The sequence below is a fragment of the Trichoderma ghanense genome, assembly GCF_004382785.1.
Source record: "Trichoderma ghanense strain CCMA-1212 chromosome Unknown scaffold_1, whole genome shotgun sequence".
Classification (NCBI taxonomy): Eukaryota; Fungi; Ascomycota; class Sordariomycetes; order Hypocreales; family Hypocreaceae; genus Trichoderma; species Trichoderma ghanense.
In genome coordinates, this window is record NW_027395664.1 from 2,007,449 (window position 1) to 2,020,059 (window position 12,611).

A 12,611-nucleotide genomic window follows, 5' to 3' on the forward strand; every position below is an offset into this window, starting at 1 on the left:
GAGTGCACTAGGCCGTGAGCCGTTAGCCGTTCCTTGCAGTGTTACGTCACGCATGCTAAAGCCGCCGGGTGGGTCCGTGAAACGCATCCAGAGCATCTCCAGCAGCTTCGGTGGACGTTATCCGGACCTTGTCCCTCCATACCCATACAGTCTATTCGCCTGCAAAAGTCGTCCACCAACCGACAGCTTTATTCTTTGTCTTACAGTGCCTTGCAGCAGCTCTCCCAGTCTGTCGAAACATCCCGCAACCGCGCTGCCTCCCTGCAGCTTCTGCCGTCCGAGCGCGCATATGGCTCTCCCCCCTGAAGCCTCGCCTTAAGATGCCTGAAATTGCGAGCAGCCCGACGCCAGTGGGCTCCTTCGTCTTCTCCTCCATCGCCCTGCTGCTGGTGTCGCTGGCCGTGCTTCTGATCCTGCGCCACTATCTCCCGCTCCGAACCACGCCCGCCTTCTACGTCGTGCCCATCTTCTTCGCTCTCTGGCTCCCCTCGGTCCTCGTCCTGTTGGTCCCCATCGATCTCGCTTCAAGCGCGATAACGGACGATGTCGCGTCGCGGGGCATCTGGCTGCCTCAGCGCGTGGTGCTGGTGCTGTGGCGGATCACGTATTGGCTGACGTTTTGCTTGACATGGTAAGAGAGCGTCCATGAATCTGTGCTGCGTGTTATCGCGATTCTGACCTGACCCCTCACAGGTTCATCCTCCCCATCCTTGCCGAGTACTCCGACACGGGCTACCGCGAGCCCTACGATAAGCTGATGTATTCTCTCCGTGCCAACGCGCAGTTCTACGCCATGGTCCTGGGAGCTGGCGTTGTCGGCCTGGTGTACATCTTCATCTCGTACGAGTTCTCCTTTACCGCTCTCAAAGCCCTCCTCATGGCCCTGTCTTACTGCTGGGGTCTGATTCTTGCAATCTACTTGATGGGCCACGGCCTGGTTTCCATTCCCCGACACCTCCTTCGAAGCGGAAGCATCAGCGGCAGGCTACGGAGCCTGCAGATCAAGGCTCCCAGAGTATACGAGAAGATGGAGGACTCGCTCACGGCTGTCGAGGAGGTCGAGCAGCAGGTGTCGGAGCTCAGCCGGCGAAAAACGGGAACCGCCGCGGCGTTTCAGGATTGGATCGAAGAGCTTCAGGAGATGGCCAATGTCCCCGAGTCGCAGCCCCGGTCATCGCTTCTCGATCCCACCGCGCCCCGTCAAGCCGTCCCGCATGTCATTACCGAGAAATACCTGGCCGACCTGACCCGAAAACTCGTGCGAGCACGGCATTCACGATCTCAATATGTTGGAGAGTGGACGCGGCTGGTGCACGAGGCCGCCAAGCTTCAGATGATCCTTGACTCGGTCGCGTCCAAGAAGCTCGATTTTGGCGACGTCTCCCCTCACGCCGGGTTCTGGGACAGGGTGAAGATCCTGACGCCGTATTCTCGATACCTCTGCTACTACTACGTCTTTCCGTACATGCGAATGGGTTTCGGTGCGCTTTTGGGCTTCGCTTCTGCTTGCATTGTGTGGTCGGAAATTGTCAAGTTTCCGTTCCCCAAGCTGTCCATTATCCGTGTCAGCGTTGTCCACCACTGGGTGGGCGACAAGGCGCAGGTCGGATTCGCAGGACAGGTCATCGCGGCGCTCTGGATCTGCTACATGTGCGCTGCGGCTCTGTCGTCCATGACCGAGATCAAGGCGTGGCGCGGACGAGCCCTCGTCAAGCGAAACACCGGGCATGAAGCGGCGTTCTGGTTCGCGTCACAAGTGGCGAAGCTCAGTGTTCCGCTGTCATACAACTTCCTCACATTTTTGTCCAAAGAAGTCTACGAGAAGACCATCTTCTACCACTTCCTTGGGCAATACGTCGACGTCACGCCCCTGGGCAAGTGGTTCGACAACTTCTTCCCAATTGCCCTGGTGATTCCTATCCTGGCGACCCTCTTCGGGCTGTATGGTCGGGTCAAGCGCATCTTTACCGGCGTCGACATCCTCGATGACGAGGAGGACAACCCGACGGGCTACGGCACGGGATCATGGCGCGAGGGCCGCGACCTCATCGCTAGGGAGCTGGGAGGCTCAACGCCGCGGCGCAGTGCCCTAGCCAATGCAGCTTCGGGCCGAGCAGCCCCTATTCTGTCTATTCCAGCCGTCCAAGACTCTTCGGCCAGGCCATCAAGATCGCCGCTGCGATCGCCCGTCAGCAACACTCGTCGAATGGGCCAAGCACCGCCTCGCTTTACCGACGAAGCGCCCGAAGACGACAACATCTTTACGATTATAGGGCACCGCATGAAGAACACGGTCGACTTGTTTGAGACGCCGCAGTGGTTCCAGGAGATTGGGCAAGGCATCAAGAAGCCCAAGTGGATGGGCGGAGGCGATGCCCAGCCTGCGAACGCCGCCAGCGGAAGCGGTAGCAGCAATGCTAACGGGACGGATATAAGGAGGTGGTTCGGAGGCGGCGATAGCCACATCCGCATCTGATCCACGACCGATTGCTCCTCTTCACTTTTCATTTTTTTATATATATATCTTCCTGGACATATTATTATCAATCCATCGGTGTATCTTGGATATGGGTGACATGGGATCACCGCATCGTCATGGAGTTATGGGGCTTCATATCTAGGGCTTGTGGAGTTTTGTCTTCTTCGCTTTCCTAGATTATAGATTCAGCCGTTGTTTTGGTTGGACTGTTTGTTATTCCCAGCGTTTGTAATATCTTGGCTTGATATATATATATTTCTCTTCCAAAACGGCTGTGATAGCGTCAATCAATGATTCCTATATTAACTTTATACAATTTGTATGTGTCGCTTGCCATCTACTTCTATACTATGAAGTCGTCGACTGTCGTAAACCAGCAACCCCCCCCTAGAGATTAAAGAGCACCCAGGCCCAAACAACAACAACAGCCGTAAAACGATTCGACCCCTTTCATAGATCTCGTTTATCGTCATTCCATCGCCATAACTCATTTCACATTCTCGTTCCCCGTCGTGGCCTTGACTCAAGCCGAATGAATCGGCTTACTCCGACTATTCCAAGTATGCGTCTTACTCATCGTCCTCTTCCTCAACGAATTCAAGATATTCATCTCCATCTGCTCAATGTCCCCCTCGAGCTTCTGGTCGTCATTCGCATACCGCGCCTCGCGCCGACGATCGTACCACAGCCAGAAGCCGACGATGAGCGCCGTCAGCGGGATGGTGATGACGAAGTAGACCCATAGCCAGTTGGAGATGACGGGGTTGGCGTCGGCGTCAAAGTTGAAAAAGGTCATGCTGAAGACGGAGGCGAGGTACGTGCCCGGGAGAAAGAGGGCGCCCATGAGGGAGATTGTCTTCATGGCGGTGCTGTCGCGCTTGCTGGCGTGGGCGATGCGCCGCTGCTCGCCGGCGATTTCGAGGTTCAGCCGCGCCTCTCGCTGAGATATAATGTTGTACAGCTGAAAGCAAAGACAACGCTCGTTAGCAAAACAAAAAGAACACAGACAAAAAAGGGGGGTGGTTAGAGAGAGAGAAAAGGAGGGAGGCATACCGCTTCCCGCTGAACCTTCAACCTCTCGAGCGTGGTGTGAATGTAATTCTCCAACCCCTTGAGCTTGACCTTGTAAAACTCCATCCGCGCAAGCATGCTCCGGTGCAGCTGATCAATCGCCCTGCGATGCCTCTCCTCCTCCTCGGACAGCAAGTCCCGCCTGGCGTCCATCCACGAGACCTTGAACCGCTCCATGCACAGCTCCATCTCGCGCACCAGCACGAAATACGCCTGCGGCCGCTTCCACATGACATGGCTGTGGCACTCGACCAGGTCGCGGTTCAGGCCGTCGACGGACAGGATGCCGTCCTGGAAGTACTGCTCCCCTTCCTCGACCTCGTCGCGCATGCTCACCGCGTTCTCCAGCCGCCGCAGCCAGTCGCGCGCGTCGCGCTGCTTCTCGTCGTTGGCCGGCGACAGGTCGTGCGACAGGATAATGGTCGACAGCAGCATCGGGTGGCCGACCTGCCCGCTGCACCCGCGCAGGTGCGCGAGCGCGGGCGCAATGTCGGAGCTGGGCGTGCCCTTGATGAAGCCCGTCGTGATGCCAGTGCGGAAGGCGTACGACAGGATCATTTCCCAGCCGCGCGTCTTGCCCTTTTTGCGGACGTCTGACTTGCGGTGGACAATGTCTGTAGGCCGCCGGTTAGAAGAAAAGGAAACCATCTTCGTCTTCTTGAGCGAGGAAGCATTGTCAACATACGCAGATGGGGATCGTCGTCGTCCTGGTCGTACGCGCACCAGAAAAAGGGCCCGACGACAGACGACGTCTCGATGGCTCCCAAGGGCAGCTTGAGCGTCCTGACCATGGACATGTACTTGTCCTTTGGCAGGGAGATTGTCCTCGGCATGAAGGTGTCCTTGTGCTGGGCGTCTTTCTGGATGCTGTTGCATGTTAGCATTGGCCTGGACATTGTCACGCAACGGCAGCGCAGTATATCAGGGGAAACAGGGCCCAAGGGATAGACTCACACGAGCCGAATGCCGCTCAACAGCTTGGTGCCCTCCCGCAACTTGGGCGGTTCAAACGCCCCCTATCAAGCATCATGTCAGTCACACATTCTCCGGCATCCAAACAGCATCTCAGAATCATCTCTTTCCATCGCCAAACATGAAAGAAAAGGAAAAGGCCGCAACTCACCCTCCGATTCAGAAAATTCTCAAACTCGGACATGGGCAGCGGATGCTCCTCGACCGAATTGTGCAACGGATCCTAGATGTTCATCAGCCTCACTCATCAAAATCCCCGCCCATCAACTCAATTTTTTTCCACCTCCATCCCCATCCTTCATCCTCCTACTCACCGAGTAGTTAAAAATCTCGACATAGCTCGTCCTCTCGTCGACAACGCGACACTCGTCCACGAAGAACCTGAACATGTACTCGTCCATCTTTGCCTTCTCTTTCCTTCTCCTTCTCTTTCGAATGAAAATCCTCCGCTTCAACCAGCTGCTGCAAACTGAGCGCGCAGTACCTCTTCAATCTTCCCCAGATCAGTCCACAGCTTCGGACCCTCCCGCAATAACAATGAGTCGTAAGAGTCAGAGTGAAAGACGGCAATCCCAGTGCCGCCGTCGTGCTGCCGCTCAATCGAATCCTTCCCGCCGAGATGCCCGCTCAAAAAGAATCACGCACACGACACTCGCTCGCTCGCTCGCTCACTATGCAATGCAAAATGCACGCTTATATGATCAATCGGATGACAAATTGGCAGACAAGACTTCTCAAGCCGAGCATCAATCCCAATTCATCAAGCCAAAGACAAAAATCAACAATAAAGAAAACACCCCATCAAATACGACAAAACAGTAACCAAAAGCAGAGGTCGGGATCGTAGTCGCAGGTAGGTATTTCCCAGCTATTCTCCACTCCCAGACGAAAAAGGGGGGGAATCTCTCCAAAGCAGTGTCTCAAAAAGATGGTTGCATTGTAAAAGAGGGAAGGAAGAGAAAAGAAAGAGAATAGAAAGAGATAAAAGCCGATGCCCGAAAGAAGAAAGAATGTCTCGGCACACCCCAGCCTCTCTCAGATAAGTAGCAGACGGCAAGCATCGAACCAAGCACGCAAGCACACACGCACAATTCTACCAGTGTGCCTCCCAAAGCCTGGTACTAAGACCCAACCTCCATGCATGCAGAGACACAGAGAGCCCTGAGCCCACATAAGACCGAGTTACAGAGACAGGCAGGGGATCAATCACAAAAACCCCACGTCAGCCAAACCACCAAGTACTGCAGTTACAGTTGGCCACAGCAGGCCCCCTGTCAGGAAAACGCCATTGATGAAGAAACGATGTTGGGCATGGTACATAAAGCCGAAGCTACCAAAGGCCTGTCCTGTTGATACAACATGCAAGCATCTGCAATTCGGTTTCCTAGACTTTGCTGTCGATGATGTTCGCTTCAGTATTACCTCCCGAGTCCGGCTTTTCATCCCCGAATACCTCGCTACTTACCTACTACAGACAGCTAAGAAGACAGGCAAACCACAACTCGAACCTCAACTTCAACATACCAACAAACCAACAAACCTCAAAATCGCCCCCGATTCCGTGCTCATCAACGGGGTCAATGGGTCTCGGCAATGCACACATATGTACACACGTCGCCCCCATATCAAAAGTCTCAAAATCCGCCATCCGAAATACTCCCAAGTACACGCAGTCTACCTTGCAGCAACATTCCCACCTCCCACCGCCTTTTTCTGCACCGCACGCATCTCTCACTCAACACGACGAAACAACGACGCAATTCAACCCCCCCAAAATTGATCAACCAAATCTAGCTGTCAAAGCAAGGGGGAGGAAGGCTCTGCAGCGCGCTTGCAGAGATTTTCCATGGGTCTGCTTGCATCTCTAGTACCACAAAAATCAACCGCATTGACCCTTTTGCCGTACTACCTACCTCACCTTACCACCCTGAGTCCCAGTAAGGTACTGTAGTACTATCAGCAACATGGGTACTGTACCTTATTCACCTTGAGGTACGTAGTCTACGAGAACGCTCGCATCGCACAACATGCACGCGTTACATACTCGTACTTCACGAGGTAAAAGTATAGTCGTATTGCTATTCTGTTGGGTGGGTAGGTATATGATGAGCACAGGCAAACCACACCTCCAGGTTCAGCTCCTCGATATCAACAAGTCTCGCCTCCAGGACAAAAAGTCATACACTGCCCCAAGTAAATGTGCATCCCCCTTTTACTCCCTCTCCTCGCCCATCGAAGCCCAAGAAAAGAAACAATAGAAGCAGAGCAGAGGACAAACAGAAACAAGGCAAAGGACAAAAGCTCGATACACAGGTGCGTCGCATAGTTGGCTACCGGGCGAGACGGATTGGGCGTTGCAGCAGCAAACAAAGCTCCCCTCCTCCCCAATACACGTTTTCCAGCACAGACTCCATGTCAAAAGAGGCCCCCATGACCGTTCGAACCGCCCTTTCCAAAGAGGGAGAAAGAAAAAAACATTCTGCAATGCAGAGCCCATCATCGAGATGCAACCAATCAAATGGCCCAGCAGCCCACCTCTTTTACATCCGAAACCCCAAAAGAAATATAAAGGCAACATGCTCCTTTTGCTTTCCACTCAGGCCACACGCTCAAAGCCTCGTCGTCAGTCGTCAACGTGTCCGCGTATGCAGAGATTCGAGCGTTGTTGATGTGCTCAGAATTCGGGAAACAGGTTGCCATATCTACATCAACACGTTAGCCCAGAGCGCATCATTAAAGCGACGAGAGCACTCACTCGTCAGCACCGCCCGGACCCCCGTACTTTTCGGGGTCCTCGGGGTATCGGTCAAACTGGCTGGCGTCGCCGGATCCTGCCTTGACTGGCGGCGTATACGGAGCATCAATGTCCTTGCGTGCCAACCGGTCCCACGTCACCTCGGCAAACCACGGGTGGTTCTTGACGTCTTGTGAGCCCCCAAACAGGTTGCCCAGTCGCTTGGTCAAGTCCGCCGTGATCAGCCTCTCGAGCAGGTTCTGAGCATCTGGGTTGATGTACGCCGGGTACTTGACCTTGCCCTTGAGGATGTTTTCGTATATACGCATCGGGGAGCCGCTGTCCCAGAACGGCGTGTATCCGCAGAGCATTTCGTATATCAGGATTCCGAGGGACCACCTAGAGCACGCATCAGTCCCTCCACTCGTACAAGAGCTCGGTTGCTCCAAGCCGCCACTCACCAGTCTACAGACTTGTTGTAGCCCTTGTTAGAGACTACTTCAGGAGCCAGGTAGTCTGGTGTTCCGCATAGCGTCCATGTCTTGTCGGGCACGCGCTTCGCGAAGCCAAAGTCGGTGATTTTGAGGTGCCCGTGCCGGTCCAGCAGCAGGTTTTCGGGTTTCAGGTCGCGGTAGATGATGTTTTTGGAGTGCAGGTATTCCAGAGCCAGCGTGGCCTCGGCGGCGTAGAACTTGGCGACCGGGTTAGGGAATCGCTGGAAAGTACAGGTAGTTAGCCAAAGGGTAAATAGCCAAGAGGTAAGATAACAACAAGTGGATATATCGGGCTCTCATACCCCAGATTTCCTCAGCAGCGAAAACAGCTCGCCGCCCTCGACAAAGTCCATGACCATGTAGAGATTCTTCCAGTCCTGAAAGGTGCCCCACAGGGTGATGAGGAAGGGGTGCTTGACGTCGCTCAGCATGCGGCGCTCGTCGTTTGTGTGCTCGACCTGCTTCATCTTGACGACCTGCGCCTTCTTGAGCACCTTGACGGCGTAGAAGCGCTGGTTGTGCTTGGACTGGACCAGGTGAACGCGGCCGAAACTACCGGTGCCCAGCGTCCTCAGTATCTCAAAGTCGCCGAGCGAGTACTTGCCCTTGGTGACGCGGGGCTGGGAGAGCGATACGCTGTGGCCGTGGTGGATCTGCTGTTGCTGGTGGTGGTGCTGTTGCTGTTGCTGTTGTTGAGGCTGGTGATGCTGCTGAGGTTGCTGTTGTGGGGGCTGTTGCGGTGGTGGTTGCTGTTGTTGTTGTTGCTGCGGTTGTTGGGGGGGGTCCAGCTGCATCGCCGACGACAAGTGATGCTGCTGTTGCTGTTGCTGTTGTTGTTGTTGTTGTTGTTGTTGTAGCAACTGCTGCTGTTGGAGATGCTGCTGCTGCTGCTGCTGCAGCTGAGCGGCATTGGCGTCGGCCATCTGGCCGCCTACGGGAGCGGAGGACTGGTACGACGAGGGGGGGTAGCCGTTGGTCGAGCCGGCATTCTGGGGCGAATTGATGAGGTTGCTGATGCTGGGGAGGTTCTGCGAGTCGTGGCCCGGCGCGTAGGGATGGGGAGGCTGGAGGGCGGGATTCATGGTCGGCTGGGCGGTGGGCGAGAGGGAGTGGGAGAGCTCGAGGGGGGCGGCGGAGGCGGAGGAGGAGGGCGCGCCCGAGGCCGAGGGTCGCGCGGCAGCGGCGGCGGGAGCAGTGGCAGAGGCCGAGGGCGAGGCTGCGGACGTCGAGAGCTGGGCGGGCGAAGCTGGCGAGAGAGACGAGGCCGGCGCAGGAGCTTGCGTCGACAGCGCGGGTGCGGAGGCGGGAATGGGGGTGGATGCGGACGGCGAGATGGAGCCAGGCGAGGCGGCGGCGGTGCCTTGGGGGGGAGGAGCGCCTAGCAGGGCGCCTGGAAAGGCGCTGTGGTTTGCTGCAGCAGAGCCTGGCGTGGTGCCCGTAGACAGTGTAGCTGTACCCGCACCTGTGCCTGAGCCCGCGCTCGACGCGGCAGCGCCTAGGACGCCCGAGGTAGCGGTACCAGCGCTGGCACCCGAGCCGGGCTTGAAGGTGATGGCTCGCGGCTCAGTCCTCTGTTGCTGCTGCTGCTGCTGGGCTGCTGTCGAGTCCCAGCTCTTCTTGGATGCGACGGGGCTGGTGCTGCTGGTGGGGTGCGCAGCGCCGTGGTGGTGGTGGTTGCTGCTGCTGGCCTTTGCCGAGGGGTCAGAGCCGCTGCCCTCCTTTGTGCGCTTCTTCTTGAGGAATGAGCCGAAGGAAGGCATTAAGCAGGATAGCGACGTATTGGATTAATTGGGGTGGGTTGTAGCAGAAGCGACGAGAAGGTCGCGGCAACGGACGGGACGGTTGGACCGGGTGAGAAGAGGGAGGAGGAAAAAAAAATTGAGAATAAGATGAATAATAGTAGAAATAAAATAAATAGCAATTGGAATTCAGCTTAATCGAGGACTGGAGAGCAAAGCAAGGCAAAGGCGGGCAGCGGGACGGATGGCAATTGGGTTTGAGGGGAGCCGAGCCAGGCAAAAACAAACTGCGGAGGCTCTCGATTCCAGCTCTGTAGGAGTGTGGCAGTGGTCGCTTCAGGTTGTCACTGCTGGCGGCGATCCGGGCTAGGGGATACTTTCAGGTTGTAATATGTACTGTAGAGCCTGGATTGAACTGAAGTGTAGGTAGTGGACCGATCGATCAAATACCACCTGCTAAGCTGGGTGGTGCCTCGTATGCAAGATGCAGCTGTGCGTTTTAGCTGGAGCGGGAGCTGGGAGGGGCGACGAAGAGGCAAAGCTTGCAAGGTGGGAGAGGCTTCCGTCAGTTGGTTGGCAGCGCGCTGGTGCTGGTGCTAATGTAGGTCTGTCTGGAGAAGAGGGGAGAATTGCCGCTTGCAGTGCTTCAGCGTCCGAGGGGGGCCGTCTTGGATGATCTGCTTCAGGGGTGCCGAGGAGGAAGATGCTGGAGCTGGCAAGATGAGGTCGGTAGGCAGCTCTTTTTTCTCGTTCTCAAGTATACACTTGGTTTGTCGGTGCAAGTTCAATCAAGCTCCGAGGCGAAGCAGGCGTCAAAACGGCAAAGGCAATCAAAGTGCAAAAGGAACCGGTCAGCATGCCGGCTGTCGTGAATCAGCAATGCAGGGCGTCAAATGGGCGTCATTCAGGACACACGACACTAGAGAGCTAGGCTGGGTCTAGGTCGTCAATGGCCGCCTCAACCTTCAGCATCGAGCACCACCTTGCGATTTCCCTGTTCTTCTTCGCGCAGGGGCAGAAAAAGTCCAACATTGATTTGACAAAGTGTTGCTTAAGCTGCTGCTGCTGCTGCTCGTGTCCCAGCAACTCCCAAGAAGGCGGAAATCAACAATCAAACGACGAGATTGATCTTGATGCGGAAGCGCGACCCTTGGGCTCGGATCGGCGGCAGCGCTGCGAATGGCTGTAGTCGGTTTGGCGAGATTGATGAATCAAAGCGTCCTGGCCTGGGCTTTGATGGCTTCTCCTTGCGTCTTGTGTTTGCTTCTTAACGTCTCTAGTCCTCCTTTTTTTTTTTTTTCGAGATATATCTCTCCATGTCTTCAATGGCTGTAATTGGATCCCGAAGGCAGTCAGAGATGAAATACCCTCCGTTTCGTCGAGTATCTCACGATCCAAGACTTCAATGCCTCTTCAGCAGAACTTCGGGGCTGCCTCCATCCATGCCAAAGGGTGCTCAGGCCATTTGCTGCGCCCTACGCAATAAATAGCATTCGCAGAGGCCCCACGGCAATTCTCGGTGCAAGTCCCATGGCTGAAACACTGCAATTTCGCTGCCGAATGGACTGCCTTTGTGTGCGTGTGTGTGTGTCTCTCTCTCTCTCTCTCTCTCGCGGTCTGTGTGTCCCTGAAGCTGTAATAGTTGTATGTAATGATTACTCTTGGAGCTGCATTCGATTGGATACCTATCAATGGCCGCCTGTACTGTATGCTGTGACACCAGAACACATGGAAATGCACCACAATGACCGCAGCTGCATGCGTTCTTCGCCCTGCTTCCGAGTCTCTTAGGGATGCAGTCTGCCCTTGCTCCGTCCAAGCAAAGATGCCAGGCTGAATAAGCGATCGGTAGATGCACATACATGCTATGATGATGACGCTAGGCGTGTAATTTGTGCGAGACTAATGCTGCAAGATGATGATGTGCTCCTCGGGCGAGATCTGGGCCTAGTTTCCACGTTCCAATGTGGCCAACAGCCGATTCGAAAATTGAGCAATTGCTGCATCTTGTCACTTTGCCTTTCCTTCTCCTTCTTCCTTTCCCAGCTTCGATTTACTCATGTCTTTTTACAGTGCAGGCATGATCATGTTCTTGCGTTCATTGACTGCAGTGGTTGGAGCAGTAGCTCTCACAAAAGAATGGATGAAACCCCCCCGAAGCAAGCCGTTGATGTAAATCACACGAGCTAAACCCGCCACAATCCCAAGGCATTGCGGGGATGTCCTGTCCTGGATCAGCTGCCGCCGGTATCATGGGAGGTATTTACTTAGATAGCACCTGAGGCGAAAGATTCAAGATACATGCAATACAAGGGAGCAAAACAATCCGACAAGATCTTGCTCCCAATCTAGCTCACCCTGGGAGATGATGAATTTGGAGAGCATACTTTTTTTTTTTCTTTTATCTTTTTTTTTTTTTTTTTTTTTTTTTTTTTTTTTTTTTTTTTTTTTTTTTTTTTTTTTTTTTTTTTTTTTTTTTTTTTTTTTTTTTTTTTTTTTTTTTTTTTTTTTTTTTTTTTTTTTTTTTTTTTTTTTTTTTTTTTTTTTTTTTTTTTTTTTTTTTTTTTTTTTTTTTTTTTTTTTTTTTTTTTTTTTTTTTTTTTTTTTTTTTTTTTTTTTTTTTTTTTTTTTTTTTTTTTTTTTTTTTTTTTTTTTTTTTTTTTTTTTTTTTTTTTTTTTTTTTTTTTTTTTTTTTTTTTTTTTTTTTTTTTTTTTTTTTTTTTTTTTTTTTTTTTTTTTTTTTTTTTTTTTTTTTTTTTTTTTTTTTTTTTTTTTTTTTTTTTTTTTTTTTTTTTTTTTTTTTTTTTTTTTTTTTTTTTTTTTTTTTTTTTTTTTTTTTTTTTTTTTTTTTTTTTTTTTTTTTTTTTTTTTTTTTTTTTTTTTTTTTTTTTTTTTTTTTTTTTTTTTTTTTTTTTTTTTTTTTTTTTTTTTTTTTTTTTTTTTTTTTTTTTTTTTTTTTTTTTTTTTTTTTTTTTTTTTTTTTTTTTTTTTTTTTTTTTTTTTTTTTTTTTTTTTTTTTTTTTTTTTTTTTTTTTTTTTTTTTTTTTTTTTTTTTTTTTTTTTTTTTTTTTTTTTTTTTTTTTTTTTTTTTTTTTTTTTTTTTTTTTTTTTTTTTTTTTTTT

General features: G+C 51.9%; 3 protein-coding genes across 3 annotated transcripts; 1 reads left to right on the plus strand and 2 right to left on the minus strand.

Annotated features, from left to right (window-relative positions):
• Positions 1 to 320: 320 nt before the first annotated feature.
• On the plus strand, positions 321 to 2,476 carry CCMA1212_002049 (LMBR1 domain-containing protein; the record flags this gene model as incomplete). Its single annotated transcript, XM_073699452.1, has 2 exons — positions 321 to 631; positions 694 to 2,476. 2 exons carry the CDS (start codon positions 321 to 323, stop codon positions 2,474 to 2,476), a joined length of 2,094 nt encoding a protein of 697 aa, XP_073561954.1.
• A 526-nt stretch (positions 2,477 to 3,002) lies between these two features.
• Positions 3,003 to 4,923, minus strand: CCMA1212_002050 (uncharacterized protein; the record flags this gene model as incomplete). Its single annotated transcript, XM_073699453.1, has 6 exons — positions 3,003 to 3,419; positions 3,533 to 4,164; positions 4,236 to 4,417; positions 4,505 to 4,566; positions 4,674 to 4,745; positions 4,837 to 4,923. The coding sequence occupies 6 exons, from the start codon at positions 4,921 to 4,923 to the stop codon at positions 3,003 to 3,005; spliced, it is 1,452 nt and encodes a 483-aa protein (XP_073562446.1).
• Positions 4,924 to 7,196: 2,273 nt separating this feature from the next.
• CCMA1212_002051 (uncharacterized protein) lies at positions 7,197 to 9,510 on the minus strand (the record flags this gene model as incomplete). The annotated part of the gene is made up of 2 exons (XM_073699454.1): positions 7,197 to 7,224; positions 8,552 to 9,510. The coding sequence occupies 2 exons, from the start codon at positions 9,508 to 9,510 to the stop codon at positions 7,197 to 7,199; spliced, it is 987 nt and encodes a 328-aa protein (XP_073562445.1).
• Between the last annotated feature and the right edge of the window lie 3,101 nt (positions 9,511 to 12,611).